The 15,265-nt window shown below is 49.2% G+C and overlaps 1 protein-coding gene across 2 annotated transcripts in view; it reads left to right on the top strand.

Moving 5' to 3' along the window:
* Positions 1 to 11,514, top strand: part of LOC123760136 (phospholysine phosphohistidine inorganic pyrophosphate phosphatase) — a 35,189-nt gene extending 23,675 nt beyond the window's left edge. For both annotated transcript variants that reach the window (XM_045745642.2, XM_069325458.1), the window contains exons 5-6: positions 7,088 to 7,244; positions 11,311 to 11,514. In XM_045745642.2, coding sequence (XP_045601598.1) covers positions 7,088 to 7,244; positions 11,311 to 11,508 — 355 coding nt within the window. In that variant the 3' untranslated portion in view covers positions 11,509 to 11,514. The remainder of the gene's footprint in view (positions 1 to 7,087; positions 7,245 to 11,310) is intronic.
* Positions 11,515 to 15,265: the final 3,751 nt, after the last annotated feature.

Raw genomic sequence — 15,265 nt, 5'->3', positions numbered from 1 at the left:
GTCTGCTGCTTTCCGGAGGGGTCCTTGGGTAATTGGTCAGGCCGGGGGTGCTTTCTTTTGTTGTTCGGTTGCAGCTCTTTGCTGTTCTCTGCGCGTCTTGGCCTCTGGGGCTTGGGACGCATTTTGGTTTGCCCGGGTTCCCCCTCCTTCCTGTTCTGGAGTTTGGATCTCCTGGGTCGTCTGCAGGGCCCTTTCTTTTCGTCTGTGGTCTTGTTTTCATGTTAGGGCACATGGCATCCGGCTCCCAGATCCTTCCCTCTTTTCCTTATCTGTGGTGAAGTAACTCCGGGGAGCCGACGGGGCTCTCCCCAGGGAACCAGCGTTGAATGTAATGAAACGCCATTTTCTGGGCGAGTCTCAGAGGCTCCCCAGCATCCTGCCCTCCCTCCGGTCGGCGGTGTTTCTGGGGGGAGCCCCGTCGGCTCCCCGGAGCTTTACCGGCTGATATGCTAATGTCAGACTTTGGCATCAGTCATGTGTATGGAGTTCTAGGGCCTACCGGGGACCACGAGCCAGAACCTGGCCCCCTCAGAGAGGCAAGGGGAGCAATGGCCTATAGAAACCCCCGTGTGGTTGGAAGCATTCTATGTCTGCCATCGACCGGGTCAAGCATCCAGAAAGGTAAGCATTCCAAAACAAACCCCTATTCTGGTGAAAATTGCTACCTAAGCCGAACTAGTGAATAGAACTCTTCAACAGAAAACACGGAAACTAGTATGACGTCATACGTCACCGCGCCGCTGTCTGCGCAGCTCCCCCCTCCCCGGGAGGGGGAAGGGGGAGCCCCAGACCTCCCACGCCGGCTATCCACCCATCAGTTCTTCGGCTGATGCTATTGGCAATGGTTATGTGCTCCGGCTCCAGTGGTTGTTTCAGCACTGTACCTAGAGTGTGGTGTCTGTTTTCTAGGTGGTGCGTGAGCCGGGTGTGATTCTTCAGTACTCGGGCTGCATGCGCCTCGGGTTCCCTTCCCTAGGTGCCTTGTAAGTACTGCCCTTGGGGCTTGGGGCCACCTTCCACAAGTTCCTTGGGTCCTGCCCCTGCTTGGCCGTTTACCGCTTGGTTTTCGGCCGCTCTTTGTGTGCTCGGGTGTTCTGTCTCCCATGTTCGCCTTAGAGTAAGGGGCGGTGTTTGCACTGGTGGGGCGCGGGGTACTGTGCAGCTTGTCTTTACCAATCATAGCGGCCGGCTCTGTTCCGCTTGGGTACGCTGTCCTCTTGCGGGGTTTTCTTTTTCTTTTGTTTATATACCTGGTGGGGGGGTCTGCCTTCGTTCTTGCCCCTTGTGTCCCTTGTGTTCTGAGTATTTCTGGTGGTACCCCCTGCTAGGTCCCCGTGAGTGTACACGTCCCGGGGGTTCAGCTCTTAGAAAGTTGTTTGGTAGCTTGGGTGCCGGTTAGCAGTACCCTGCCTGGGATTACCTGAGCGCGAGTCCTCTTAAAGTAAACGCTCGGGACCCTGGGAAACCCCTGGGGGCGCGCGGGTCCGATGGATGTGACCCCAGAGCCCCCCCCTCGCTTCCAGCGAGTTTGAGGGTTGCTCTCACCTTTTGTCTCTGGGTGACTCTCTGTTTTGCCTCCGTCTGCTGCCTGTGGGGTCGGTGACACCTTCGACCCGGTGTCCTGCGAGTTTGGTTGCTCGTTGTGGCTCGGTTACCCAGTTGTGCTAACAAAGCGGGTGCGGGCAGCAGGGGCGTTGCACTTGAGCCTTGGTGGTGGCAACGTTCTCGTGGTTTCCTCCCCGGGAGCCCCGGGGCTGCCCCGTTGTATTTCGTTTTGGGAGCTTGGGGGTGTTGGTTGCATCCACGCCCCCTTGTCTTTCCCCTGGTTCACCCTTCCTGCCTGCATCCGGTTCCTTACCGTCTGTAGGTTCAGGGCGGGGTGTTTCGTGGTGTTGAGACTCGGGCAGTCTCGGGGAATTCCCCTTCCGGGGTAGTGACGGGGGCATTTGGGCCTGTTCCTCCAGCCGTGTTGTATGAGTCTGCCAGTGGGCTCCCTTCCTTAGTGTTTTCACGGCTGCCCCGGTTTTCTGGTACGGCCGGGGCTTTGGGGGAACGGCTCGGCCCCGGGGCCTGTCGTGTAGGTTCCCGGGGCTGGGGAGGGGCTGCCTTGGGGGGGGCCTTGGCCCCGTTAGACCCCGTGGGGGGTTTTATCCCCCTCTAGGCGGGGCTTGTGGTTACGCGGAGTGGGGTCTTTCCTCCCCACTCGCCGTACGTGCTGTTGGACGTCGGCCCCTCCCCGGGCTCGGTTCCTTGGCCTTTGAGTCGGTTGGTTCCGTCCTGTGGGTGGATGTTTCCTCCCCCGCTTTTTGGGACGGTGTTTTTGTCATGTTTCCCCGTTCGTTGGGGTTCTGCGTGACTTTTGATCTCGGGTGCGCCTGCGCCTTCGTGTGCCTTCGGGACTAGTGTTGGCTTCTGTGTTCTCGAGGGTACGGGAAGGTTTTTCGCTACTTCCCGCATTATTGGAACGTCTGTCGGCTCCTAGTACTTGTCGCCCTGTTGGGCTACTTGTCGCCCTGTTGGGCTACTTGTCGCCCGGTTGGGCTCCTTGTCGCCCGGTTGGGCTCCTTGTCGCCCGGTTGGGCTACTTGTCGCCCGGTTGGGCTACTTGTCGCCCGTTTGGGCTACTTGTCGCCCGTTTGGGTTCCCTTTTTTTTGGGCTCTTTGCTTCTTTGGCCGGTTTTATTGTTCCTGCTTCCTCTTTTGGCTCCTTTTCTCGTGCAATAGTCCTGGCTGGCGCCTTCCCGCAGGGAGGGTGTGCGGTTCGGCCAGCGTGTTATGCGCATGCGCCGTGGAGTTTGTTTTGGTCTGGGCGATGGTTCAGTGCTGGGGTTTTGCGCCCTTTTTTGCTACAGTGCTTCGCCTCTCGTTCTTCTCCCTGGCTGCGGTATGTGCCCCTTTGCACCAGGGGTGTCCTGGTTCCCAGTTGTGGGGAGGACACCGCGGTTTTCTGTGTCATGGGTGTGGACCGCCTCCTTCGCCTCTCCCTGTTCTCCTGCGGGTCCGGCTCTGGCGTCTTCACCTGGCGGTGCTCCCAAGTTCTTCTGGGCACGGTTGAGTCGTGTCAAGTTCGAGCCACCATTCGCCAGGTGAGTTTCTGCGGTCTGGCGTCTTTTGGCCGGGCGCTGGATGCGGCGGTGTTCATATACCTGTTTTTATTTAGGTATAATTTTGTACGACTGAGACCGTTCGCACACCAGTGACTGTCCCTTTATCACCCCTTCCTGTCCCCCTCATGTGCATGTCCAACCCATGCTGGAGTCATTCAGGGGGCCCTCCTTTTTTAATGTTGTGAGGTGTGGGGGTTGTAGGGTTGGTTCTGTACTCACCTGGTGAGGCTCCTGGCTGTGCTTGCAGGATTTGAGCTCTGGCTCTTGGGTCCCGCCTATCTGGTAGAACTTGCGGGATAGTACCAGCGGCGTGCAGTGGTGCTATTGGCACTTTTGGGGAACACTGTATTACCATCAGTGGTCTGTGCTTGTTACACGACCTACTTGCGAGCATAAGCCTTCTTGCTGGTTCGTCCGTGGACTTCCAGGGCGCACTGGCCTGTTTTCGTATGGCAGTTCCGGCCCGTCCTGGTTGTGGGGGTATGTGGACCGGTGGACTGCTCCTAGCAGCTGCCTGGTGGGCCATCCTCTGGCCGGTCTGGCCTGACCTTGGGCCGGGCTTGAGGTGTAAAAGAGCTCCCAGTACCTCATCCAGCAGGTATCGAGCGGGGTTTTCTCCGCCGTCGGTCGCCTGGTGCAGGTTTCTGGGCCTGCAGGGTTTTGTCGTGTCTCCGTTGGCCCTGTCTGGGGTCTGCCTGCTCCGTTCTCTGCCTTTGCAGAGGGGAGTTGCTATTTACATGTTGCATGTTGCAGTGGTGCCTGTTGCTGCTGCTGCTGCACGTGAGCATTGGTACCGTGTTTCACGGTGGCGTGTCCTTGTTCCTGTGTCCGGTTGTGGAGTGGCGCTTTGCTGCCGTTTTGTGCCTGGGGATTGCGTGGGGTTTTTGTCCCTGCCTGATTGTCCACCCCTGGTTGTTCTCCTGTTTTTTTTTTTTTTTTTTTTTTTTTTTTTTTTTTTTTTTTGTGCTTCTGCTCTTTCTTCCTGCCTCTTCTGCAGCAGGAATGTTCTGCGTGTGTTCTTAGGCGTTTGTCAGCCTGTGTCCTGTGATGTGCTTCTTTGTCTCGGTCTGTTGCAGTTGTTCGTGCCCCTTGGTTCGGGTCCTGTTCTGGCGGCGACCCTTCCGCCTTCTTTGGTTTCCTAGCTTGCCCTGCCGGTTGTTTTTTTTTGGGGGGGGTCTTGCGATGTCTCGCGTCGGACCCGTCGTTTCTGAACTCCTGGCGGGCTTGCATGCTTCGGAGTTTTTCTGTTCGGCAGACGTTCCATCTCCTTGTGCCGCCTGGGTTTCGGTGGTCGCGCCCGAGATCTTCTCGCGGCTCCGCCTTTTTCCTGGGCTCGGGGGGGGCCTTGTCGGGGCTGCTTATGTTCTGCCTCGTGGTCTCGCCTCCGGTTGGTGGTCAGGTGGCTTCGTGGTAGGTGTCCCACCTGCGTGCTTTCTTGGCGGCAGTATGGGGTATTTTGGCGGTCCTTCCTTTTCCTGTCCCTTCTTCGGTGGGTCCTTCTTGTTGGCTTGGTTTACTCTCGGCTTGGTTTTCTAGTAGGGGTTGGGGGCCGTCGTCTTGCCACATACTGTCGCCTCTTTTCGTGCGGCGCAGGCGGAGCCGCTTCAGCTTGCTTTCGGTCTTGGTGTTGCTTCTGCACCGTTAGTCAGCTGTCTTGTGCGTCATTTCACCTCCGGCCTGTTCGTGCGCCGCTTGCACCATCCTGGTCTCTGGTCAGCGTGCTCTGTCTTCTCCTCGGTTGGTAGTGCCCCTTCGGTTCCAGTGTGTTTTTTCGTCGGCTCTTTCCTTTGGGCCTTTGCCTCTGGGGGTCGGTTCGCTGTGTTTTCTTGCTCCTTCGGTTTTAGCGTTTTGGTTGTTTGATGGCAGCAGTCTCCATCTTTTCTGGCGGGGGGTGGGGCTGCTGCATTCTGGAGGGGTCCAGGGTTTGTTGGTGCTTTGTTGGTCGGGCCGGGGGTGTGTCGTTTTTGTGTTCAGTGGCGGCCCTCTGCTGTTGTTTGCGTGCCACGGCGTTTGGGTCCGGAGCGCGTTTTGCGTTGATCCGGTTCTGTTCTTCCCGGTTCGCGGGTGATGGTGTCCCGGGTGGTCAGCCGTGTTCTTGCGGCTAAGCTGCCTGTGTTCTTCCCTCATGCCTGTGGCGTTCGTGGCTTCGCTGCTCTCGCTGCCGTCTGGGCGACGTGGCCTTGCAGTCTTTCGAGCATGGATTTTTGGTGTTCGTGCAGGGGCCTTGCTGCTCGTGGTTCTCGTGTTGTTCCCGGGATTTTCGGGGCTGTGGCGCCTTGGGTTGGCGTTTGCTGCCGGTTGTCTCGCCTCCTTGGGGGGTGCGTGGTGTCCGCCTCCCGGTTTTGTCCCTTTGACCTTCCTCTGTGGGTAGTTAGCTCCGGGGAGCCGACGGGGCTCCCCCCAGAAAACCAGCGTTGAATGTAATGAAACGCCATTTTCTGGGTGAGACCCGGAGGCTCCCCGGCAACCCTCCCTCCCTCCGGTCGGCGTTTTTCGCGTGTTTTGACATCCAGCCTCAGAACTGATGGGTGGATAGCCGGCGTGGGAGGTCTGGGGCTCCCCCTTCCCCCTCCCGGGGAGGGGGGAGCTGCGCAGACAGCGGCGCGGTGACGTATGACGTCATACTAGTTTCCGTGTTTTCTGTTGAAGAGTTCTATTCACTAGTTCGGCTTAGGTAGCAATTTTCACCAGAATAGGGGTTTGTTTTGGAATGCTTACCTTTCTGGATGCTTGACCCGGTCGATGGCAGACATAGAATGCTTCCAACCACACGGGGGTTTCTATAGGCCATTGCTCCCCTTGCCTCTCTGAGGGGGCCAGGTTCTGGCTCGTGGTCCCCGGTAGGCCCTAGAACTCCATACACATGACTGATGCCAAAGTCTGACATTAGCATATCAGCCGGTAAAGCTCCGGGGAGCCTCCGGGTCTCACCCAGAAAATGGCGTTTCATTACATTCAACGCTGGTTTTTTCGCAGTTTTTGACATCCAGCCTAAGGACTGAAGGTTGGGTCGCTGGCAGGTTGGTCTGTAGCTCCCCCTTCCCCCTCCCAGAGAAGGAAGGGGTGGTTGTGCAAACAGCGGCGCAGCGATATGATGACGTCATGCTAGTTTGCCAATTTTTGTTTGGGGAGTTCGTCCACTTGTTTGGCCTTCGGTCGCAATAGTTTTACCAGAATAGGGGTTTGTTTTGGGGCGCCTACCTTTCTGAGTGCCTGTCCCAGTCGATGGCAGACATAGAATGCTCCCAATCACAGGGATGGGGGGTCTCTATAGGCCATTGCTCCTCGTGCCTCTCTAGAGGGGGTCAGGTTCTGGCTCTTGGTTCCCGGTAGGCAAGAACTCCATGCATTGACTGATGCCAGAAAGATATACATATCCATTCAGCCTGGATAGCCTTGGGAAGCCTCCGGTACTTCCCCAGAAAATGGCGTTTCATTACATTCAACGCTGGTTTTTTGGATTTTCAGCACTGGCAAGTAAAATCCTTTCTGGGAAAACCAGGCACGGGGATATCAGCTGAACAAACCCCTAACCATGCTTGGGATAATGCAATGAGTGAAGCTGAAGGTAGCACGTAGCCTAATGCTGACTTGCGATATGAACGTGCACCATAAAACAAATCTGCCCTAACCTCCAGACTTGGCAAAGGTCTTGGTCTGCGCAAAGGGAGACTCCTAAAGAAGAGGCAGCCGTGAAAAAGCAGACACAAAAGAGCAGAAACAAAAGAGCAGACACCTGAACCCCCCCCCCCCCCAGGGAAGTAACATTGACCAGGCAGTGGGAACAGCAGTGAACAACTAGGGAAGCTTGGTATGCATAGTTGTCATGGTAAAACATGTACTGTAAATACAGGGAGCAACTGAGGGGTCTCAGTTCAGAAACTTCCAGTTTGGCTGTGCAGTACTATATATGTAATGTTATTCATTAATAAACTAAATATGAACCATTCTCGAGCTCTAACATTTATCCACTCTCTTAGGAAGTACTACAAGCACAAGGACCAGTTGCAACTAGATGTTGGAGCTTTTGCAAACGCACTGGAGTTTGCCTGTGACATCAAGAGTGAAGTGGTTGGTAAACCTTGTCTGTCATTTTTTAGTGCAGCATTATCAGACATTGGAATTACACCAGAAGAGGTCAGTGCATATTCTTATCATTTTATTTCTGTTTTATGTTTATTTTTGTTTTGATTTGTCAAAGTGGTTTACAACCATTTGTAAAGTGGTTGTGCTTGGTTGAAGCACATTGAATGTAAAAGGAAAACTGTATTAAAAATAAAGAATAAAACAGTTCAATACAAGATGTTGATTTGTTTCTTTAGGCACACTCGTGTATTGCTATTTAATGGTGCACATTAACACTTCAGTGTCACTTTAAGTAAATTCACACTGCAGTGCCACTAGGTATATTCACATTGTACTGCCACTTTAGGTACCCATGCTTCAGTACCACTTTAGGTACACATACTACTGCCACTTTAGGTACCCATGCTGCAGTGCCACTTTAGGTATACATACTACTGCCACTTTAGGTACCCATACTGCAGTGCCACTTTAGGTACGCTTCATGCATATTCCCTTCCTCCAATATAATACACTGCCCGACCCTTCTTCCCAACCTCCACTCACAAGAAGCCTAAGTAGTTTGGCAGTCGGCTACTGGCTTGCCTTGGTGCGACCTCTGCACGTGTTCTGACGACCCAGTCTTGTTTTTGTGTTGCCCACGGTGGACAAAGCCCTTTCCCTATTTCACCATTGTATATCTGTGAATACATACTGCATCCTGCCACTAGTGCATCAGGAAATGCAGGAAATCTGTTGTTCAGGGCTTCAGCATGCAGTGAAGCCAAGAGAAAACATGTGATGAATTTAACAAAAATAATTGCTCTTAAAAAGAAACTTGAATCTGGAATTCCTAGAAGTGTCATCTGTGCCAAGTACAAAGTTAGCAAAAGAACTCTTCATGATATATTAAAGGCTGAGGTTTTTGCAAGTTATGCTAAAAGTTAGTGATGTAGCAATATGCAACAGAAAAGTTATTAGTAATGCTTGTGTTAAGTGTTGATGAGGCTGGGAGAAGTACAGTACAGGCAGACACATGACGAATCAAAGGAGCCGCTGCCAGGATGGCTGATTAAGGAAAAGGACAAGCATTTTCAGCAACAAATGAAGCTTCGTGATAATTGTGTGTACAGTGAGGGGCTTTAAGGTTCGTCATGGTTATTAGATGTGTGAAATTATAAGGTGAACAGCAATCTGCCAATGTAAAAGGTGCAGAGGCATGTGTGTTGAAATTTGAGGAGATCTGGATGATTCTTTACCTTCTATCTCCTATACAAGTTTATAATGCTGATGAAACAAGCTTGTACTGGTTTATGTTATCCCAAACCCAACCCCAACCTAACCTAACCCCAACCTAACCCAACCCCAACCCAACCCCAACCCCAACCCAACCCCAACCCCAACCCAACCCAACCCAACCCAACCCAATCTAACTCTTGAAACCCAACCTAACTGAACCCAACCTAATTCAACCCAATCCAATCTAACTCAACCCAACCCAATCTAATTCAACCCAACCTAACCCAATTTAACTCAACCCAACCTAACCCAATTTAACTCAACCCAACCTAACCTAACCCAACCCAACCCAACTTAACCCAACCCAACTTAACCCAACCCAACCTAACTCAACCCAACCTAACTCAACCCAACCTAACCCAACCTAAACCGAACCTAACTCAACCCAACCTAACTCAACCCAACTCAACCCAACCTAACTCAACCCAACCTAACCCAACCTAAACCGAACCTAACTCAACCCAACCTAACTCAACCCAACCTAACCCAATCCAACTCAACCCAACCCAACCCAACCTAACCCAACCTAACCCAATCAAACCCAACCAACCCACCCAACCTAATTCTAACCCATCCTCCTGTTTAGGTAGTACTTTTTGTAACTATGTGCACCAAAGTACAAACACTGACATACTAAGCAATAAGATAGTAGAAATGTGTCTTATTTACTTTATAGACTCTGAAAAAATGAAACAAAAATCAAACTTAAATATTCCTAGGCCTAGTATAGCACACATATGTACTATGTTAGGCCTCAGGTAGTGTGTATTAGGCCTAGGAAGGTTAGGTTAGTTTAGTTTGTCTTTGCAACATAAATAGAAAATCTTTTCCAGTTTGTCTAAATTCAATACTATCAATTTCTACTTTCTAATTGCATTTTACATCGGTATATGTACTATGGTCCTCATCATTACTATAAGTACTACCAAAACAGGAAGATGGGCTGCCTAATTCAACCCAACTTAACCCAACATCTTGACTTCAACCCTCAACTTCTCGGCCTCAACTCTCAACATTTTGGCCTCACCCCTCAGCATGTCAATTTCAGCCCTCAACCTCCACCCTTAGTTAACAGAACCATACTCACCTAACATCATTCCAAGATTATATGTGGAGAAACATCCAGACTCTTGGCGAGTACCCATATTAAGTGATGCCATTTTTAAGTGATTCAGCCGTGGATACAAGCTGAACAGTAGTGCTGCATGCACCACCCTTGGTTGCTCGCTCAGTACTGAGGCCTTCACACCCAGGAATGGTGTCCACTATTCTGTTTCAAAGTGGCATCTGTTTACTGGAGGTCTGAGAAAACCGATGCAATCCCTGAATATCGGCAGGAATTTTAAATCTTACTTGGTAAGATTTACTAGATGATTCATTCTAGATGAAGGTAATTTATTACTAGATAACTGGTGTAAGTTGGTCAGATATGCTGCTGCTGTCATCCCTGTATGACTCGCACAATGGAAGCACTGCAACACTGTCCTACATACAGCATATTGGGCATAATTGGCAGACCTCTCAGTGTTCAAAAGAGAACTTGATAAACACCATCAAAGGATACCTGATCAACCAGGCTGTGACTCATACATCAGACTGCAAGCAGCTGCACTGAACAGCCTGGTTGACCAAATCACCAACTGGGGAGCCTCTGGGGAGCCTGGTCAGAGACTGGACCACGGGGATGTTGTTCCTCACATTCATAGACAGGTACAGTACATAGCATAGGTATACCCAGCTATAGTGTTACCTCGACTGAACTTGTTAATGGCCCCACTAAGTATGCCATTTATATGTCTGTCATATTTCTGGTAAAGGGACTCCTTATTTAAATTTTTACCTAGTCATTCATTCTGCAATTCACAACTTTTGGTAAGGTTGAAGGTCTGCCATTACAGGTAACAAATTTACCTGTAATGGAGGGGGGAGGTGAGGACAGTGTGAGCAGGACGAGCACCACGAGAGGTGTTGGGTCAACGGGGGACAAGCCAGACCACCAGCTTGGGTGTAGGATACAGTAAAGTGTTGTGTTTGGGTTGCTTGTACAATTTGTGGTTCCATTTCCATTGCCTCAAGGATAGGATTTTTGTAGCCTAGAGTTTACTTAATTTGCATTTTTTAAATAAAGTGATTCAATTATTCTCCTGTGTATTTCATATACAGTGCTTTCCCTTAATTATTTCGAGTCATAGACCTCGATATGTTTTGGACATTACCTGCCTTCATACGAGTATCTTTATGTATATGTCAATGTATGTCAATATATATTCCTTTGTCTTAAGTATATTTAAAAGGAATTCCATCCATCCTGAAAGTATTAAAACATTAAGGTTCCCTGATACTCTGTACTAATTGACTGGTCTTCTTCTGAGTCAATTAGCTTGATTACTGCAAATTCAGGAGAAGTGGTGGCGGCGTTAATTTGTGTTTGTGTAATCCTGATTTACCATCCAGTACTGTAAAGAGGTATTTACATCCTTGATCGTTCTTTTCCCCGTCTCCTGTTAACTGGCTTGAGCATTCTCTGCTGCAAAGGCAAGCTCAACAAGTTCACTGGGGTGATATTTAACAATTATTACAACCACAAGGGTTACCAGTTTAGCAACCATTACTGTAAGTGTTACAGTTTGTGACGTTAGTTGATTACGTTACAGTACAAGGGTAGCAGCAGTGTTTGGTGATCGTACACCAACTGTTACAATAGTCTTCCCTGCTTGGTGCCTTGTTTTGATAGCTACTTTCTTACATATAAATTAATCATTATAGACCAGTGGTAGATTTTGTATTACCTTACTTTCAAAATAACTATAAAGTAAGTACACTCCTTAACTGTATTTTCCAGGCTGTGATGATAGGAGATGATATCGTGTCTGATGTTGGTGGTGCCCAGAAGTGTGGCATCAGAGGTGTGCTGGTTCGCACTGGCAAGTATACTGACAGCTGTGAAAATCATCCAACTGTAAAACCTGACTTTATTGCCAACAATCTCTTAGAAGCTGTTGACATGATAATTGAAGCTCATGATAATACATTTTTGTGATTTTAATATTTTATTATTTACCTTATTTAATATGGACATGTGAGTATAGTACTTGAATGCAAACAGCATACAATAGTGGGAATTAAAAATCCTGACCCCAAATAAACAGAAACCTTAAAAATTCAGACAAACTAAGCGATCGTATTTTTCTAACATTTTTACTCCTCGCTTTAGTAGTTTATAAAATTAAAATATATATTTTTTTAGTACAGTCATGTTAACTGTACATAAAATGTACCCCAAATTATAAAATGCTACTTTAGAAGAATGTGACTTTTTTTTGCATGGAATGAACATTTACCAAGTGACTTGGATGCACCGTGATCATATACGGTGTGTTGATCATACTGTGCCGGCATTGTTTACCTCTTGTTATATAAACAATATTCTTTGTATACTTTGCTTAACTATATTCTTTGTAAATTTTGAACCACTTGTTGTCTGTGCCATAATGTGACAAAGGGACCAGTGTGATGCCCCTGGGCTGGTGTAGGTGGCCTTGGCCCCTTCTCCTTCCCTTGGGCTGGTGTGGGTGGCCTCAGCCCCCTCTCCTTCCCTTAGGCTGGTGTGGGTGGCCTCAGCCCCCTCTCCTTCCCTTAGGCTGGTGTGGGTGGCCTCAGTCCCCTCTCCTGCCCTTAGGCTGGTGTGGGTGGCCTCAGCCCCCTCTCCTTCCCTTAGGCTGGTGTGGGTGGCCTTGGCCCTTTCTCCTGCCCTTAGGCTGGTGTAGGTGGCCTCAGCCCCCTCTACTTCCCTTAGGCTGGTGTAGGTGGCCTCAGCCCCCCCCCCCCCCATCTCCTTCGCTTAGGCTGGTGTGGGTGGCCTCAGCTCCCTCTCCTGCCCTTAGGCTGGTGTGAGTGGTCTCGGCCGCCCCCCTCTCCTGCCCTTAGGCTAGTGTGGGTGGCCTCAGCCCCCTCTCCTTCCGTTAGGCTGGTGTGAGTGGTCTTGGCCCCCCCCCTCTCCTGCCCTTAGGCTGGTGTGGGTGGCCTCAGCCCCCTCTCCTGCCCTTAGGCTGGTGTGGATGGCCTCAGCCCCCTCTTCTGCCCTTAGGCTGGTGTGGATGGCCTGAGTACCCCCCTCTCCTGCCCCTGGGCTGGTGTGGGTGACCTCGGCCCCCTCTCCTGCCCTTAGGCTGGCGTGGATGGCCTCAGCCCCCTCTCCTGCCCTTAGGCTGGTGTGGGTGGCCTTGGCCCCCCCTCTCCTGCCCCTGGGCTGGTGTGGGTGACCTCGGCCCCCCCCCCCCCTCTCCTGCCCATTTTCGGTCATTGTGTGTGCTGTAATGGGTGAGATATCATTTATGAAATGTATAGTAAGGGAATACTTCTTAAATAAAATTGAAATTACAAAATTGGGAGATATTCAGAGTACAATATGATATGTTATATTGTAAGGAAAATTTTAAAATTCTTCCTAATATACATGGTCCAATAAAATAACTAATAACTTGGTAACTAAGAAATTTAATGTCACATAATTAAAATGATAATAACTTTATTGAATCATTAAACAGGCAGCTACACTAAACTATTTTGAATTGAAGGATTGAAACACTTTATATGCATGTATTACATGTATTTCTGGGTGGAGCCCCTTGGTGGGCTTCCTGAAGCTGGCTCGCTGTGATGACTCTTCCCTATTGGGTCACATTAGTTGCAGAAGTCCTGTTTGGCCTACCATGGATCAGAACCAGAACCTGCTCCCTCAGAGGTGCAAGAAACAAGAGATTATCATCACCGTTCTCACCAGGAAAGCCTTCAGAAAGTCAGTGAAGCTTTACAGAACTGCAAGGTTCATAAAAAAACATAGCATTGAAAGTCAAATGACTCTGTTAAGGAATCATTCAAAACAACTTGGTTTGCACAAAACTAACTCAAACCCGTTAGTACCAGTGATTGCTGCTAGGTGACCCACAGCTCGCAGCTGGTACCTGGTCAGTCTTGTCGCTGATGCTGATTCAATAGTGCTCCTCAAGCCAACAAGATCTCAAGCAGGTTTGTTCCAGGCATAGGCCTCGTTTTTCATAGTCATGGTTCCGTTATTGCAGAACTGATATTAGTCATGAATGAATTAGGTTTACATTTCTTGGCTGTTAACATGGATTTTGACTCCCATCCTACATTGTCTCACAATTGAAAAGACAGGAATCATTGTAAGGGTGCTGGAAGCACCCTTACAATGATTCCTGTCTTTTCAAGTGTGAGAGAATGGTTTATCATTTCCCCCATTGCAGAGCAACTGCAAGTGCACTAAATCACGAAGGCTTTCATTGTGCAGCTCACAGGGCCTATTATTCATAATTCATTGTGTCTGAGGGCAGGCAACCAGTGTATATATACACATGTTAGGCTTTTATCAAGCCCCCACCTATGTTCAAATTACTGATCTTTGCCAGGATGCAACCCCCAAAATAAGCTGACCTATTGACTACCTATTAACCTATTACCTACTAACTGCTAGGTGAGCTGCTTTGTGCACTACCAGGTGCACGAAATCTATCTCCTAGTACTGGACTAGCTTAGCTTGTTTAGTATCTTATTAGAGCCCATAATGATGCCACGAGGGCCGTCGTGTGTTTAGTCAATGAGGAGATAGAGGAAGCATAGCATTTCCATTGTTGTATGCAAACACCAGGCATCAGCCATCTTGGTAAGCCTCAGGAGGGAACATTCTGCCTCAGGCAAAGCTTAGGCAATGGAGAGTGATAGTAAGTCAGGTCATCTTCAACGGTCAATCCAGAATCAATGATGTGTCCATTGTGCTACAAGTCACTTCACCTCGAATTGGCCTATATCAACCGATTCACCTCGGATGGGCCAATCCTAGAAACAAAGATTGGAGTTTACTAGTGTGTGCTTGTTGCACCTAGCTGGCTATTCCTGTCCAGAACATCAGTCATAGAAGGCATATGCACCTTTGCTCATTGGCCATTAAGTAGAAACAGTCATTGTTCTTGGGCCATCAGGTTAAAAACAGCATCCTTATTCATCATAAATATCTTGCAAACGGTAAGAAATCCATTGTGCTATATTTTCATCAAATTAAATAATGACTAGAGGGATACCATGAGGTACATCCAGAAGCAACATGACAGTGAGAAGTGTACTTCTGTGATCGTGTTGTATCCAAGTTATCTGTGCAGTTGAGATGCAGAAAAGTGTTCAGTGAACTTTTTGTGAACCAAAAGAGCTGCCACAAATGATCTAAGGGTGAAGTATTTAAACATGAGTTGGGAGGAACAATCAAGACTGTATATAGCTGCCACTTCTCATTTTCTCACTTGAGCTATTGTATAGCTGCTGCCAGACACCATGTGGTAATCAACCATACCAATGAGAAAGTCCAGTCACCTGTGACCTGTTCACCAGCGTACCATGTGACACTCATCCACCTGTACACCTTGTGTGCCACTTAGCACAGTCCCTTATGTACATCTGCCTGCTTGCTGCCATGCGTTTGATCTACTAGATACCATGTGCAATTGTGTAGAGGGCTTGCACGACTTCTGTGAGACAGACTGATAGACTTCAGTGTAAGATCAGCCATTCAGACCTTTTATGAGCTGTATGAATTAGTCATTTGATATGATAGTGTGAGGCTGGCATACTGTAAGTACTTAACTCTGTTTCATTGTGTTATTGTCTATCTGGCAATTTTCCATGATTAACTAGTTACTCACCTTGCTACACACCCACAACAAGTGTAGGTTCGAGTTAAAGACAGACCTGACAGTGAATAAGTAGTTATCTTTGTGGTTTCATGA

Source organism: Procambarus clarkii, chromosome 16 (genome assembly GCF_040958095.1).
Source record: "Procambarus clarkii isolate CNS0578487 chromosome 16, FALCON_Pclarkii_2.0, whole genome shotgun sequence".
In the NCBI taxonomy this organism is placed as follows: Eukaryota; Metazoa; Arthropoda; class Malacostraca; order Decapoda; family Cambaridae; genus Procambarus; species Procambarus clarkii.
This window is presented reverse-complemented; position numbering and strand designations above follow the sequence as displayed.